The 17,568-nt window shown below is 43.3% G+C and overlaps 1 protein-coding gene across 2 annotated transcripts in view; it reads left to right on the plus strand.

Moving 5' to 3' along the window:
• The first annotated feature begins 2,960 nt into the window (after positions 1-2,960).
• The window catches only part of LOC120026223 (scavenger receptor class B member 1-like), a 36,811-nt gene continuing 22,203 nt past the window's right edge, over positions 2,961-17,568 (plus strand). For both annotated transcript variants that reach the window (XM_038971047.1, XM_038971048.1), the window contains exons 1-3: positions 2,961-3,074; positions 5,465-5,625; positions 17,341-17,482. In XM_038971047.1, the coding sequence (XP_038826975.1) occupies positions 2,961-3,074; positions 5,465-5,625; positions 17,341-17,482 (417 nt within the window). The remainder of the gene's footprint in view (positions 3,075-5,464; positions 5,626-17,340; positions 17,483-17,568) is intronic.

Consider the following 17,568-nt stretch of genomic DNA (forward strand, 5'->3'; position numbering starts at 1 on the left):
AGACTGACAGGAGGTCATCATGAGATTAATTAAGAGGCCCAAAATCAGTTCAGGTCTGAGGTCAAGATCTTTAAAAACCAGTCAATTCAAGCCAGGAGCTTTAGAAACCCAAATTATGGAAATGGTTCCATTAGAAATCTCACCCATGCAGGTATTTTTAAAACAATGGCATTCAGCAATCAGATTATATTATGCTCACCCCCTAACAGGTGAGCTCTTTTCAAACAGTGTTGACATTGGGAAAGGACACGCCCTCCTGTTGAAGGTGTTTATGAGTGCCTTTGTGATTAGAAGGGTTGACCTTTTTATTGGTCATTTCTAGTATAGGCCACTAGGCCTACCTTCCACCTTGGGTGAGAATAAATGAAGTAATAAAAAAGGTTTATAGACCAGTATGGACTATCTTTTGTCATGCTCTACAGATGGAGAATATGAGTTTAGGTTGGTTAAAACTGTTGAAATGTCAGATGTTGCTGTGAATCATATTACCTAGAGGTGGGTATAAACCTGGGTTTCAAGCTTAGAGCCTACATGCTGTTGCACACACTCAATCACATTCTGGCTGTGTTTACACAGGCAGCCCAATTCTGAGCTTTTTCCACTTATTGGTCTTTTGAACAATCAGATCAGCTCTTTCTACAATATTTGGGCAAAAGATCAGAATTGGGATGCCTGTTTAGATGCAGTCTCTGTAATGTATCACCTGACTGGGAATACAGATATGCATTTGTTGGTCACAGATACCTTAAAAAAAAAGGTAGGAGCGTGGATCAGAAAACCAGTCAGTATCTGGTGTGCCCACCATTTGCCTCACATTGTCCGACTCCTCTTCAATGGTTGTGGTTGTGCGGATATTGGCAGGAACTGGAAAACACTGTCATACATGTTGATCCAGAGCCTCCCAAACATGCTCAATGGGTGACATGTCTGGTGAGTATGCAGGCCATGGAAGAAATGGGACATTTTCAGCTTCCAGGAATTGTGTACAGATCCTTGCAACATGGGGCCGTGCATTATCATGCTGAAACACAAGGTGATGGCGGTGGATGAATGTCACGACAATGGGCCTCAGGATCTCGTCACGGTATCTCTGTGCATTCAAATTGCCATTGCTAGAATGCAATTGTGTTTGTTGTCCATAGCTTATGCCTGCCCATACCATAACCCCAACGCCACCATGGGGCAAAACACTGACATCAGCAAACCGCTTGCCCACACGACGCCATACACGCTGTCTGCCATCTGTCCGGTACAGTTGAAACCGGGATTCATCCGTGAAAAGCACACTTCCCCAGTGTGCCAGTGGGCATCGAAGGTGAGCATTTTCCCACTGAAGTTGGTTACGACGCCGAACTGCAGTCAGGTCAAGACCCTGGTGAGGAAGACGAGCATGCAAATGAGCTTCCCTGAGATGGTTTCTGACAGTTTGTGCACCTGGCTGAGACCAGCCGAGTGGCTGGTCTCAGATGATCCCACAGGTGAAGAAGCCGGATGTGGAGGTACTGGGCTGGCGTGGTTACACGTGGTCTGTGGTTGTGACGCCTGTTGGATGTACTGCCAAATTCTCAAAAATGACATTGGAGGCAGCTTATGGTAGAGAAATGAACATTAAATTATCTGGCAACAGCTGGACATTACTGCAGTCAGCATACCAATTGCACGCTCCCTTCAAAACTTCAGACATCTGTGGCATTGTGTTGTGTGATAAAACTGCACATTCTAGAGGGGCCTTTTATTGTTCCCAGCACAAGGTGCACCTGTGTAATGATCATGTTTATTCAGCTTCTTGTCAGTTGGATGGATTATCTTGGCAAAGGAGAAATGCTCACTAACAGGAATGTAAACAAATGTACAGTATGCAGACAATTTGAGAAATAAGCTTTTTTGCATATGTATTTCTCACCAATTCCACCCCTGCCCCTTCAACCCTCACTAGCTTTCCCAGTGGGGACACAGAGAGAGTCCTAAACTTCTAAAGAATTCATTTTTAGAATTAAAATGTGGTGTGTAGGTCAAATAAGTTGCCTTGAGGGTCCATTTGAATCAATTTAGGGAAAGTAGTCAGTTGTACAACTGAAATGTGTGTTCTGCATTTAACCCAACCCCTCTGAATCAGAGAGGTGCAGGGGGCTGCCTTAATCGACATCCACGGCACAGGGGAACAGTGGGTTAAATGCCTTGCTCAGGGGCAGAACGATAGATTTTTACCTTGTCAGCTCAGGGATTCGATCCAGTAACCACTGGCCCAACACCCTAACCACTAGGCTAACTGCCGCCCCAATAAGATAACCTTCACAGATTTATGCTCTTCCACGGGTCTCTTTTGGTCCAGAGCATTTCACAACAATTTACACGTGGTCTTGTTCGTCTGTCTGTCCTCTGCCTGTCTTTGTCTGTCTGTCTCATTATTCACAACTGCAACACAAAAGGTGACAGATCAATATGTTGGGCTTCATTTTCTGACCTAGGGCCTCATTTGCCAAATTTGCTTCGTTCTTATACAATCAGGTCTTAAAATATGATTTTGCGTTAAATGTTGTGATTTATAAATTAAATGCGTTTCTCTGCTACCGTAATTAAACTACCCCTCCACACACACACACACACACACCACCCCCAGCGTGTCGGGAGGCGTGGCTTGAACGATATAAACAGAGCGGTTCCACTCTGAGCCCTCACTTAACTTCAAGACCGGCATTATCTAAATTTCTTTGGACTTTAAGATCATATTCTGGCGAGTGGCAAGGACCTTCAACACTTGCCATTCAGTTTAGGTGTATATTGGTTGACGCTCCGTATTCTTGAATCTTGTCTAGAGCTGCAGTAAACCAGACAGCGTTCCAAACAAAAGCCACTGAATGACTTGGCTATAGCCGACAGCCTACATGCATTGTTTTTATCTAGCTATAGCTTGATTTAGTACATTTTTATTGGTGCCCGGTTAAGCTGTGTCTATAGCTATGAATAAATCTAAGCTAGCAATCGGACTTTTAGTCGTTGGCACTCTGACGGTAGTTTTTGGAACAGTTATTGTTTTCGTTGGACCAATCATTATCGACAACCAAATAGTCAAGGTAAGTGGAGATTCAATTAAAATAATATTGTTTTTACCTATAGGTTTTTAATAATTTAAAAACCTCTAACGCAACGGCATTAATATTTATCCTGGTCAGTCACGACTAACGTATAGCGAAGTGCCTATAATGAACCTGACTTACATATTGGTGATTGATTTAATTGATTAGTTATTATAATTAGTAGGTTGATCCAGCCGGAGACATTACAAACATGTAACAAAACAGAAAAAAATGTGGGCCGCAGTCGAGCAAGACTGACTGATACATCACATAAACTCAATGCAATTTAAAAAAGTAGGCATTTACAGCAATTTACAACGATATCAATTAACAATTTTACTACAAGTTGAGTTTAATTGTTCATTTGGTTGAGGGAGATTTTTTTAAATTTATTCACATTTTATTATTGAGCTGGAACAAAATTTAGGATCCCTTGATTTGATGTTTTAATTATTAAAATGAAATATGTGCACGTTCGTATCAAATAATTTATATCTTCTCTTAGTTTTAACAAGCAGAAACGTAAAGCTAAATAGTATGCACAATACTGTAAGAAGGTATATAATCACGAAAGAACTAGCCAAACGTTTAGGGGGAATTGTGGGGCAAAACCAATCGATGATGAATAGATACAATTATAATATACAGTATGTAACCTAAATGTAGTTCCCTGTCCTGACATGCAGGCAGCTTTGAGAAATGCATGTTTTACATGACGTAGTTAATCGACCTGCATGTCTTTCATTCCAAAAATGTCTCCCTCTCCTGCTCTTTTCTATGAATGATTATGCCCGAAACCAATTTCCCCTTGGGAATAATGACACTTTCTACTGCTACCAATGTCCCTATTGGCATAGAAAGGGCTATGTACATATTTGTTGTTTTAAAGATGCATTGAGGTACTTGCATCTAGAGAAAGCGATAACAAATAGTTGTGATGTTTTAACTTTAAAGAATTATTTTCCTGCAGTGTAGGCTACAAAATGTTTTTCTTGTCACTATCTTGTGCAATAATTTGTTCACGCTGGAACATGCGAAGTAACAAAATAGGAAGTTGATGAAGTAGGCACTGGTCCCAATGATTCAGCTGGTTGGACCAGAGTGCTGCTGGCAACAACATACTTTTGGTCATGTAGTGTATGTGGACACCTGCTCGTTGAACATCTCATTCCAAAATCATGGGCACTATATGGAGTTGGTGCCCCCCTTTGCTGCTATAACAGCCTCCACTCTTCTGGGGAGACTTTCAAATAAATGTTGGAGCATTGCTGTCGGGACTTGCTTCCATTCAGCCACGAGCATTATTGAGGTCGGCCACTGATGTTTGGTGATTAGGCCTAGCTCGCAGTTGGCGTTTCAATGCGGTTGAGGTCAGGGCTCTGCAGGCCAGTCAAGCTCTTCCACACCAATCTCGACAAACCATTTCTGTATGACCTTGCTTTGTGCACTGGGGCATTTTGGGAAAAGGCCTTCCCCAAACTGAACAGAATTGTCTAGATGTCATTGTAGGCTGTAGCGTTAAGTTTTCCCTTCACTGGACCTAAGGGGCCTAGCCTGAACCATGAACAGCCGCAGACATTCCTATGCATGGGGCAGGTAGCGTTCTCCTGGCATCTGCCTAACCCAAATTCGTCTGTCGTACTGCCAGATGGTGAAGCGTGATTAGTCACTCGAGATACGCGTTTCCACTGCTCCAGAGTACAATGGCGTAGAGCTTTACACCATTCTAGCCGATGCTTGGCATTGCGCATGGTGATCTTTGGCTTGTGTGCGGCTGCTTGGCCATGGAAACCCATTTCATGAAGCTCCTGATGAACAGTTCATGTGCTGACGTTGCTTCAAGAAGCAGTTTGTAACTCGGTAGTGAGTTTTGCAACCGAGGACAGATGATTTTTACGCGCAACAGCACTCGGCGGTCCTGTTCTGTGAGCTTGTTTGGCCTACTACTTCACGGCTGAGCCGTTGTTGCTCATAGACATTTCCACTTGACAATAACACTTACATTTGACCGGGGCAGCTCTAGCGGAGCAGATATTTGACGAACTGACTTGTTGGACAGGTGGCTTCCTATGACAGTCCCACATTGAAAGTCATTGAGCTCTTCAGTAAAGCCATTCTATTGCCAATGTTTGTCTATGCTGATTGCATGGCAGTGTGCTCTATTTTGTACACCTGTCAGCAACTGGTGTGGCTGAAATATCCGAATCCACTAATTTGAAGGTGTCGACATACTTTGGTGTTTGATTTCCACATGAGTCACATACACTGAATATGGGCTACTGTCAGTGAGCCCCTCCCACAGAGCAGAACGAGCTGTCGTACTGAACGCCATGTATATTCATATGTTGTTTTGTATGGTAGTTGAATCATTATTGTCTTCTCCTCAGAACTTAGTGATAGACCCTAAGAATGAGATGTCCTACACCATGTGGAAGGATGTCCCTGTCCCCTTCTTTATGACTGTCTATTTCTTCAATGTCCTGAACCCTACTGAAGTCCTGGCTGGAGAGAAACCCATGGTGGAGCAGAGAGGACCCTACGTATACAGGTAGGCCTTCACACCTGACATCTTACCCCAGCTCTCTATAACCTTTGTTCCACCATAGGTCAGTGTTAAGGGTTAGAGGGCCCTTCACCCCTGACCTCTAATCTCTTACCCTTAGGCCTACCTGTTTCCCATGGTGGATTAGAATGTGAAGAAATAAGTTGATCAACATCTTAATCTAAACGATCTATTGCATGAGCCTCATTGTTTTTAAACTTTTGGGGGGATGTAGCCTAAGCCTACTGGTTGTATGAATTTTGGATCACTCATTCCACAACTGTCCCAGAGTGTGTTGGGATAGGCTATTTCTTTCTCACACAGAACAAGCTGACCAATAATATAGGTCATCTTTTGTGCTATGGCGGATAGTAGATTGACGTAGGTTATTGATTATTCTTTTTGTTACTACTCCTGTTGGCTGAGGAAAAGTAAATGTTGACAGTTATTCTAACAGGCTGCGTGTGGGTTTCAAGTTCGGGGAAGTTCATTCTCACCACCTTTATAATAAAGCATTCCATGCATCCTTGCATTTGCAGACTTCTGTAAGATGGCCTACTAGCCCTAATTAATTTTTTCCCCACCTTTATTTAACCAGGTAGGCTAGTTGAGAACAAGTTCTTATTTACAACTGCGACCTGGCCAAGATGAAGCACAGCATTTCGACACAGACAACAACAGAGTTACACATGGAATAAACAAAACATACAGTCAATAATAGAGTAGAAAAAAGAGAAAAAAATCTATATACAGTGTGTGCAAATGAGGTAAGATACGGGAGGTAAGACAATAAATAGGCCATGGTGGCGAAGTAATTACAATATAGCAATTAAACACTTGTATGGTAGATGTGCAGTAGATGAATGTGCAAGTAGAGCTACTGGGGTGCAAAGGAGCAAGATGCATAAATAAATACAGAATGGGGGTGAGGTAGTTGGATGGGCTGTTTACAGATGGGGCTATGTACAGGTGCAGTGATCTGTGAACTCCTCTGACAGCTGGTGCTTAAAGCTAGTGAGGGAGATATGAGTCTCCAGCTTCAGTGATCTTTGCAGTTTGTTCCAGTCATTGGCAGCAGAGAACTGGAAGTAAATGCGGCTAAAGGAGGAATTGGCTTTGGGGGTGACCAGTGAGATGTAGCGCGTGCTACGGGTGGGTGCTGCTATGGTGACCAGTGAGCTGAGATAAGCGGGGCTGTACCTAGCAGAGACTTGCAGATGACTTGGACCCAGTGGGTTTGGCGACGAGTATGAAGCGAGGGCCAGCCAACGAGAGCGTACAGGTCGCAGTGGTGAGTAGTATATGGGGCTTTGGTGACAAAACGGATGGCACTGTGATAGACAGCATCCAATTTGTTGAGTAGAGTGTTGTGGGCCCTTCCGACTGTAGGCAATGTGATTGAAAACAATCCGCAGCTTTGGAAAAAAAAATTTTTTTAAGAAGCTAATGATCATCTGTGGACAAATCATGCTTTCTGGTGTATTAGCCTATTTTATTTATTTCTGTATAGATAGGAGTAAGCTATTTTGGCAATTCAATTTACTTTAGGGAAACTTAGCTTCCCCTAGCCTTATTGACGCGCCACCTATGTATTCTAACATCTTCAAATGTTTCTTTCTGGCATTCTGAGCACCGCGGGTGGATTCCCTAATCGGGTTGTGCAACAATGGATCTGGTAAAATTCTTGAATGTCCAGTAAATTTAAAATGCAGGTCAAATGTCCGGTGCCACATTTTCCTAACGAAAACCCTGGTCTGGACTGAAAGGGTGGTGGTACATACAGTGGCATGTATTCATGGATGTCAAGGGACGCCAGGCTTCCCAAAAATATGTAAAATGTTCCTTCAATTCGTATGAGGCCGAATGTGCTGTATATCACCAAAGAAGGCAAACGAAACACCGCCCCTCTGTCTCTGTATGTGAAGGCCATCTATCTGATGCTGTCTGGTCAAAAAGAGTATGATATTGTTGCCACCCATAGCATTGAATACAAGGTAAGCCAGCGAGTATTAGGCCTCCCTTGTTTGTTTTTTCAATAAAATAATAGCCAATCGGCGTTGAGTTAAATTGTGAATGGCCCTGGCGCACCAAAAAAAGTGTCAAGGGAAGCCAGTTTGGATTTGGTTTCACACCAATCACAACAAAAGCCAAACGTCATTGTCAGATCTTCAATTGTTTCATCTCGTTGTCCTCCAGTGGCTGAATAGCTAGCTAAAATTCTCCCTTTCCTAAATTAGCCATGGATGGGGATTTGGACTCGTGGTTTTACTTAATTCTCCGTACTGGCCAATGATTATAACAGCGATTCCGATCCAACCATAAATGCATGCATTATGCCCCTGACCTGAGAGGATGGAAGTAGGGCTGGGCGATATGGCCAAAATATCAAATGTTATTTTTCAAATCTTTGACAGTATGAAGGTATTTTTATTAATCAAAAACATTCAAAATTTGCTTTGAGTAGTGCGTGACCCTATGGTGGCAACACGTATATTCTAAATTTTTTCAATGGGTCTTTCTCCATTCGGATTGTTTTATGTTCAATTCAACTTCAACCTAAAATAATTTCTTGAATTTCCCTCAATTTCTGCATTTCCTGCACTCATTTGAGATCATTTCCACACTGCCATGATATGGGCAAAAATACTAGGCCTTATTTTTAACCAAATGTTGCTATTGCGATTTAGATAAAAACACTTGGGTGAACTTTTGGAATCATGGAAATGGAATGTTTATTATAATGCTATAGTTAGAATATAAGTAATAGTGGGCGCTTTGAATACAGTGTTTGACATGACAACGAATGAAAATGCCATGGACGAGTTATTGTGACAGCGTAGGAACCAAAGTGATGTTCAGTGTTTCCTAGGAGACCCTATATTCTTTGGCTACATTAAATCTTTATTCATATAGCTAACATATTCACGCTTCGCCTATTCCTCTTTGATTTAGAAGATACTGTTGCACAAAAAAACATGCTGATTTAAGCCTCCACCAGTACTGGTATTAGGCTGTATTAGCTAGCTACGTTCTGACTCAGTACTTTTATTAGTCAGCAAACTAGCGATTACCATTAGTGGCTAACATGGTTTGTATTAACTTGCTAAGAAAATAAACTAGCTATTTGCAGATGTAAGAAACACAAACTAATATCGTAATTATAGAACGCTTGTGGATTTATTAAGTTCAAAGTGGAAACAACGTTGTCATCAACATTGTTGCGTGTGCTGCATTGACCATGCAGACTGAACGAAAGTGTCTTGTGGTCAAGCAACAATAAATGTGCTCCTTGAGTGACTAGGTCTGTGGACTAGGTCTGTGTGGAACGCGGCATGCAGAGAGGGATGACTCAAGTAGCTGGAGTAAACTATAAAAATGGACGTTACACACGGCGTATCACACTTAACAAACCAAACATTCAAATACCGTTATAGAAGGTAAAGTTAAACCCAAACTGGTCCATGCATAAATACAGGTATATGGTCAAATACGGTATACCGGCCAGCCCTAGATGGAAGTGCAATATGTAGTAGGCTAATGTTAACTAGCTAGATCATCATTGCACATTAAAAGAAGTTAGGCTAGCGAGCAAGCATTTTAGCCAGGACAACCAAAAACTAAAGAGAGGAGGATGGCATTGGGTGAGTTAACATTTATTTTTTTATTTTTTTCTACTTGCGCACACACACATCAGTGCCATGGACAGCCACATCATATTTAGCTTAGTTGATTGGACTAAATCGTTTTGGGTCTCTTTTCATTGTCACTGTATTAGACAAAGCATAGGTGATTTGAAGTTGAAATGGTGCCTGGAATAGTGGAGGCAGCTCCTGTTTCCTTTGCGACTTGTGGTAATTCTCTGTGGCTCAAAATCAATAGTAATTTAGTAGTCCGAAAATGTTGGAAACATTAACTTGATTGACCATGCTGTAGGTCATGTAACTGTTCGTTACATGCAATATGCTTTGTGAACAGATGTTGCTCTGGTTTTGTGGGGAAACAAAGGTGTGGTTGAATTTATTCTTCTACTGTGTCTTATCGTCTCGGCCTTAGAGAGAGAGAGCTAGATATATATATATATCACACACACACAAGTATTTGGACACTCCTTCAAATTACTGGATTTGGCTATTTCAGCCGCACAGCCATGCAATCTCCATAGAAACATTGGCAATAGAATGGCCTTACAGAAGAGCTCAGTGACTTTCAGCGTGGCACTGTCATAGGATGGCAGCTTTCCAACAAGGCAGTTCGTCAAATTTCTGAACTGGTGTAAAGCTCGCCACCATTGGACTCAGGCTAAGTGGCTACACGTTCTCTGGAGTGATGAATCACGCTTCACCATCTAGCATTCCGAAGGACAAATCTGGGTTTGGTGGATGCTACCTGCCCAAATGCATGGCGCCAACTGTAAAGTTTGGTGGAGGAGGAATAATAGTCTGGCGCTGTTATTTCATGATTAAACTCCTTAGTTCCAGTGAAGGGAAATCTTAATGCTCGTGCATACAATGACATTCTAGATTATGTACTTCCAACTTTGTGGCAAAAGTTTGGGAAAGGCCTGTTCCTGTTTCAGCATGACAATGCCCCAGTGCACAAAGCGAGGTCCATACAGAAATATTTTGTCAATCATTGTTGAAGACCTTGACTGGCCTGCACAGAGCCCTGACCTCAACTCTGTCGAACAACTTTGGGATGAATTGGAATCCCAACTGCGAGCCAGGCCTAATTGCCCAACACCAATGCCCGACCTCACTAATGCTCTTGTGGCTGAATTGAAGCAAGTCCCCACAGCAATGTTCCAACATCTAGTGGAAAGCCTTTCCAGAAGAGTGGAGGCTGTTATACTGTAGCAGCAAAGGGGGGACCAACTTCATATTAATGCCCATGATTCTGGAATGAGATGTTCGACGAGCAGGTGTCCACATACTTTTGGTCATGTAGTGTATCACTTTGCAAGGCATATGAACTAAAAAGGTTATAGAGCAAATAATGTAATTATCACAACACATGTTCTAATATGGCTTTTCTTTTGAGGGGGGGGGGCTTTGCTTCCCCAATGATACATTTTTTACCCACACACCACTGCATACTAACAGGCAGAGGAAATCACACAGGCACAAGGAGATCAAAAATGATAAAGAACAGCTCTGGCAGCTTTACTGTACGTTCTGCACAAAGTAATTTTCTGATCCAACAAAAGCCTCTGCAATATACATGTGACCCATGACAAAACCAAAACAACTTACTGTATTTTTGTCAGGATGCAGTGTACTGTCGATGGAATCTGAGCCTTTGCTCTCTTACACTATATGTGATTACTGCATGGTTAAAACATTTTGCTGACTGCTCTGTGCAACGTATCCATCTCTATATCCAAGATACGGGGAGCACCTAGGGGGCTCTTTTTCTTGGCTGAAGTGTTGACATCAGTCAAATGCTTTTTCTGTTTTTACTTACTGGCGACATGCCCTCTGCTTGACATTTTCTTCCTGTTACCGGTCACGGCATGTAACATGTATGTTCTGCTCTCTGCGAGATGGACACAAGTACAGAGGAAGGGATGAGCAGAGGGGTAGAGTGGGTGATGGCCTTGTCCCTTTTTTTAGGAGGGGGAACATTGATGCTCCTGACACTGGGAGGGTCTCGATTGGTTTTGTTCGCCTCTTGCCGCTGCCTCGCCTGCTTTTCTAAAATGTCAAAAGTAATCGAGGCGAGGAAATGTGGAAACAAATGCGTTTTATTTGACATTAGACTACTTCTCAATCGCGCGTTATGAGGCAAAGTATTCAGAGGAAGCGAAAACAGTTTAGAAATGAACACTAACTTTAAAAAGATACATTTTACATACTTATTCTGACCTTTTGCTATGAGACTCAAATTGAGCTCAGGCAATATCTTGTTTCCAATGATCATCCTTGGTCTTTCTACAACTTGATTGGAGTCCACCTGGGGTAAATTAAATTGATTGGACATGATTTGTAAAGGAACATTCCTGTCGGAGGTCCCACAGTTGACCATGCATGTCAGAGCAAAAACCAAGTCATGAGGTTGAAGGAATTGTCCGTAGAGATCCGAGACAGGATTGTCGGGCACAGATCTGGGGAAGGGTACCCAAAAGAAATCTGCAGCACTGATGGTCCCCAAGAACACAGTGGCCTCCATTCTTAAATGTAAGAAATTTGGAACCGCCAAGACTCTTCCTAGTGCTGGCCACTCGGCCAAACTGAGCAATCTGGGGAGAAGGGCCTTGGTCAGGGAGGTGACTCTGACAGAGCTCCAGAATTACTCTATGGAGATGGGAGAACCTTCCAGAAGAACAATCCTCTCTGCACCACTCCACCAATCAGGCCTTAATGGTAGAGTGGCCAGACGGAAGCCACTCCTCAGTAAAAGGCACATGACAGCCCGCTTGGAGTTTGCCAAAAGGCACCTAAAGGACTCTCAGACCATGAGAAACAAGATTCTCTGGTCTGATGAAACCAAGATTGAGTGCTTTGGCCTGAATGCCAAGTGTCACGTCTGGAGGAAACAACATGGTCCATCCCTACGGTGAAGCATGGTGGTGGCAGCATCATGCTGTGGGGATGTTTTTCAGCGGCTGGGACTGGGAGACTAGTCAGGATCAAGGGAAAGATGAATGGAGCAGAGGTCCTTGATGAAAACCTGCTCCAGAGTGCTCAGGACCTCAGACTGGGGTGAAGATTCACCTTCCAACAGGACAACAACCTTAAGCACACAGCCAAGACAACGCAGGAGTGGCTTTGGGACAAGTCTCTGAATGTCCTTGTGTGGCCCAGCCAGAGCCCGGACCCCAATCGAACGTCTCTGGAGAGACCTGAAAATAGCTGTGCAGCGACACTCCCCATCCAACATGACAGAGTTTAAGAGGATCTGCAGAGAAGAATGGGAGGAATACAGGTGTTGCCAAGCTTGTAGCGTCATACCCGAGAAGACTCAAGACTGTGATCGCTGACAAAGGTTCTTCAACAAAGTACTGAGTAAAGGGTCTGAATACTTATGTAGATATTTCTTGTTTTTATATACATTTGCAAAAATGTATAAACCTGTTTTTGCTTTGTCATTATGTGTTACTGTGTGGAAAAAATATTTTAGAATAAGGCTGTAACAAAATGTGGAAAGTGGAGGGCTCTGAATACTTTCCGAATGCGCTGTACATGGGTGGAATCCCAAAATAACTGTCAAGTTATAAACAAAATTAGCTAGTTGTGCAATACATTTTATAAGTAAAAGGATAAGGAGCATGTTTTTAAATGTGTGCATGCTTTTCTCCAAGAAAGCACCACACCTCTTTTTTTGAATCAGCTGTTATCTGCCAGGAGGATGGTCTTGTGCTTCCTTTGCTGAAGGGCCATTTTATGCATCTGGAACTTGTTATTTTATTAGGATCCCCATTAGCTGTTGCAAAAGCAGCAGCTACTCTTCCTGGGGTCCATACAAAACATGACATAATACAGAACATTAATAGACAAGAACAGCTCATGGACAGAACTACATTTTTTTTAAAGGCACATGTATCCTACATATCAATACATGCACACAAACTAGGTCAAATAGAGGAGAGGTGATGTGTTGCTGTATAGTGTTTTTAAAACCAGGTTTGTTTATTTGAGCAATATGAGATGCAACGGAGTTCCATGCAGTAATGGCTCTATATAATACTGTACGCTTTCTTGAATTTGTTCTGGATTTGGGGACTGGAAAATACCCCTGGCGCCATGTGTGGTGGGGTAAGTGTGTGTCAGAGCTGTGTGTAAGTTGACTATGCAAACATAATGGGTTTTTCAATGCATTCATGTTTCTTACAAAAAGTGATGCTGTTAGTCTCAACTCATAACCAAGAGAGACTGACATGCATAGTATTTATATCAGCCCTCTGATTACAATGAAGAGCAAGAACATTTCTTCCCCCTGTCACTCAGTTGAAGGTTCATGGCTGTAGTTTAGTGTCAGCTGTGGGACTCAGAGCCCTGTGGGGCCAAATGCATAGCATTCTTCTCATCCTTTCACCCTAGGAGCGAGGGATGAGGAGGAGGGCACTCCATCGCTTTTCCTAGTGTAATGGGATGATGGCGTAGACTTGAACCCTATTTGACGGTCTCCCTCTTCCCACTCTCCTGCCTCTCCTCCCTCTTGCCTTCTCTCACTGTCTCTTGCAGGTTTTTTTTTTTGTCATGACTCATGCTCTGGAGGCAGCTCTGCAGAATGGTCACTAGCTGGCACAGCCACAAAGTCATATCATCTTATTTTAACCTGAACTACACTGCTAACCCTAATGCCTAACCTTTACATTTGTACAATATGGCCTATTTTGACTTTGCAGCTGGCCCATCTAGTGGCAACTGCTCAGTTCTGCCTCAAGGACAAGACTCATCCCAATAAAAGCTGATTTTTATGGTCAATCTGGCCTCTGTATTGGCCATACAGCATTTACTGCGATGTGGCCTCCGCAGAAGTCAAGGGCATTCATACCTCTTGTGCTTCGCAGAGCTGTTGTCAAGGTAGTGAGTTTGTGTTTGTATAGGATGTATGGACTCACCTACCGTCAACCAATCATGTCAATACGGAGCTATACAGAGCCTTCCGCATTGTTACAGAACTTCGGAGGTGCAAAGCGATGTGGTATAGAGCTTGATTTGGCCCCCGCGAGCCTTCCGAAGGCGCCGCAATTGCGTCACCCTCCATACGGAGCCTCCACCCACATTTCCTGATCAAGCATACATGGTCTTTAAATGTCAACCTGCCTTTCTCTGTCTCTTAGCTTCTCAGTCACCCCTGTCTATCGTATACTCTGAACCCCTTTCCTTATTAATCTGGCCTCTTTCACCCTATAACAGAGAGACCGTAGATGGTTACGTTTTCAAACGTAAGTCTTCTTTCTCTCTACCTTTCCTCACTTTCTTTTTATTCTGACAACTTTTCTCAAGTCCTCTCCTTTTTTGTGTCTCGGTAAGCTAATAGGAGCCAGTCTCAGTGGAATCCCCTCAGTAGTTAATAAGCCAAACAGTAATGAACCAGTACTGTTGTGCTGATGGGAGGAAGGGCAGCTTTTTAGACCTACAGTGATGTGACAGTATTTGCCCCCTTTCTAATTTTCTCTACTTTTGCCATATTTTGGATATTGAATTATCAGATCTTCAACCAAACCCTAATATTAGATAAAGGGAACCAGAGTGAACAAATAACACACTAATTACATACTTAATTCATTAACCAAGTTATACAACACCAATGCCCCTGTGTGAAAATTAGTTGCCCCCTTACACTCAATTGGTTGTGCCATCTTAAGTTGCAATGAATCCAACCAAACGCTTCCTGCAGTCGTTGATCAGTCTCATGTTGCTGTGGAGGAATTTTGGCCCACTTTTCCATGCAGAACTGTTCTAACTCAGCCACATTTGTGGGTTTTCAAACATGAACTGCTCGTTTCAAGTCCTGCCACAACATCTTCAGTGGGATTAGGTATGGACTTCAAATGTGTTGCTTTTCAGCAATGTTTGCATAATGGGACCCATGTCGTCCAAAAAGTTAGACTTTTGACTGTTCATAGAACATTCTGTGCGTAGAACATTCTTCCAAGAGTCTTGATGATCTTCCAGGTGCTTTCTGCCAAACTTTAGTAAACCGTTTGGATGAAATGGGTCCCATTTTATGTGTGGTGAAAACCAAACGCTGCATTCCACAGTAAGAACCTCATACCAACAGCCAAGCATGGTGGTGGTAGTGTGATGGTTTTGGGGATGCTTTGCTGCCTCAGGACCTGGACGAATTACCTTAATAAAAGCAACCATGAATTCTGCTCTGTATCAGAGATTTCTATAGCAGGATGTCAGGCCATCCGTCTGAGCTGAAGCGCAGCTGGGTCATGCAGCAAGACAATGATCCAAAACACCCAATTAAGTCTTCATCAAAATGGTTAAAAATCAACAGATTTGAAGTTTTGGAATGTCCAGACCTAATCCCAATTGAGATGTGGCAGGTCTTGAAACGAGCAGTTCATTCTTGAAAACCCACAAATGTAATTGGGCAATTACTTTCTCACACAGGGGAGTTGGGTGTTGCATAACTGTTAGTTAAATAAGTAAAAGTATACTTTTTTTATTTGTAAACTTATCTGATCTTCAACCAAAACATTAGATAACATTCGGTATCAAAAATATGCAAAAATAGAGAATCAGAAAGGGGGAAAATACTTATTCATGTTTTAGTTTGGATGTAGGCCTAAGTCTGTAAGTCCATAGGGATCGGACTCTACTTCTGGTATCTCTGTAAGGCCAAAGATCTAGCTGCAGCTTGTTTGTGTCCTTGTGAATTAACCAGAAGTGATATAGGTACATGTTTCCCTGTTACACAGGGGCCTCTAGATGTTGCACATATCTGCTCTATCACCGACAATACAATCACACCAGAACTAGGCTAAAGATGAAGCCCTTGGTTAATGGAATCCTGTGTGCTGGAAGAACAGTATGTAACGACTGGGAGTCCTCCAGGAACGAGAATTCCTGGTCCAGCCTCGGTCCCTGGAATCTTAACCATCTGAGGGAGCGGTCGTTATCTGAAACCTATGTAATCACTTCTAAAGTGCTAGACTATAGACAATGTACACTCTGGCTCCAACAGTCAAACTGTGGCTCTTAGAGGCCTCCCGGGTGGCGCAGTGGTCTAGGGCACTGCATCGCAGTGCTAACTGCGCCACCAGAGTCTCTGGGTTCGCGCCCAGGCTCTGTCGCAGCCGGCCGCGACCGGGAGGTCCGTGGGGCGACGCACAATTGGCATAGTGTCGTCCGGGTTAGGGAGGGTTTGGCCGGTAGGGATATCCTTGTCTCATCGCGCTCCAGCGACTCCTGTGGCGGGCCGGGCGCAGTGCGCGCTAACCAAGGGGGCCAGGTACACGGTGTTTCCTCCGACACATTGGTGCGGCTGGCTTCCGGGTTGGAGGCGCGCTGTGTTAAAGAAGCAGTGCGGCTAGGTTGGGTTGTGCTTCGGAGGACGCATGGCTTTCGACCTTCGTCTCTCCCGAGCCCGTACGGGAGTTGTAGCGATGAGACAAGATAGTAATTACTAGCGATTGGATACCACGAAAATTGGGGAGAAAATGGGATAAAATTAATTTAAAAAATAAAAAATAAAAAAATAAACTGTGGCTCTTAGCCTGTACATAGAATTTATATATAGTGTTCTATGTCAATTGGCAACTCACAATGAGTCGTGTGTATGGGGGGAAGTGTGTGTATGGGGGGGTCATTTTGGGTTAGATGGCTAGTGCTTAGCCTGTGTGTGTTCTGGAGGTTGACTTTGGGGCATATCGTTTTTGGGGTTCAACATTCTGTGGCTCTGAGCCTGTACATGTGGACCATTGTGTAACAATTAGGTCAGTTGGGGGGGGGGGGGGGGGGAAGTGGGCTGTGTGGGGGAGTGGGCTGTGTGGGGGAGTGCATAGTCATGGTTTTTATGCTCTCAATCAGCAAGTGGGGAAGTATTGACAGGCTTTCCTCTGCAAGCTCACTCTCCTCTCCAATTTCCCCATGCTTCCCTCTTATCTCTATCAGCTATTCATTCACAGCTTGTCAACTTTAACGTACGATTTAACAATCTATATAGTAATCATAAACGCCTTATACTAGCTGTAAAGTCTCTGTCCATTTACATCTACGGTCAGTTTGAGGTTGACCTGGGTTGTGTGGTTGTATGTGTTTTCAGGAAGCGTATTCAGAAGCAGAACATCACGTTCCATCCAAACCACACAGTGTCGTATCTTGAATACAGGAGCTACTTCTTTGAGCCCAGCATGTCAGTGGGCAATGAGTCGGATGTGGTCACCATCCCCAACATGCTTGTGTTGGTAAGACAACACTGCAGAATACACACACTCATTTATAAGAACTGGACTTCTATGTCTTTGCTCTCATCTCTCCCTCACCACCTCCT

Source organism: Salvelinus namaycush, chromosome 31 (assembly GCF_016432855.1).
Source record: "Salvelinus namaycush isolate Seneca chromosome 31, SaNama_1.0, whole genome shotgun sequence".
In the NCBI taxonomy this organism is placed as follows: domain Eukaryota; kingdom Metazoa; phylum Chordata; class Actinopteri; order Salmoniformes; family Salmonidae; genus Salvelinus; species Salvelinus namaycush.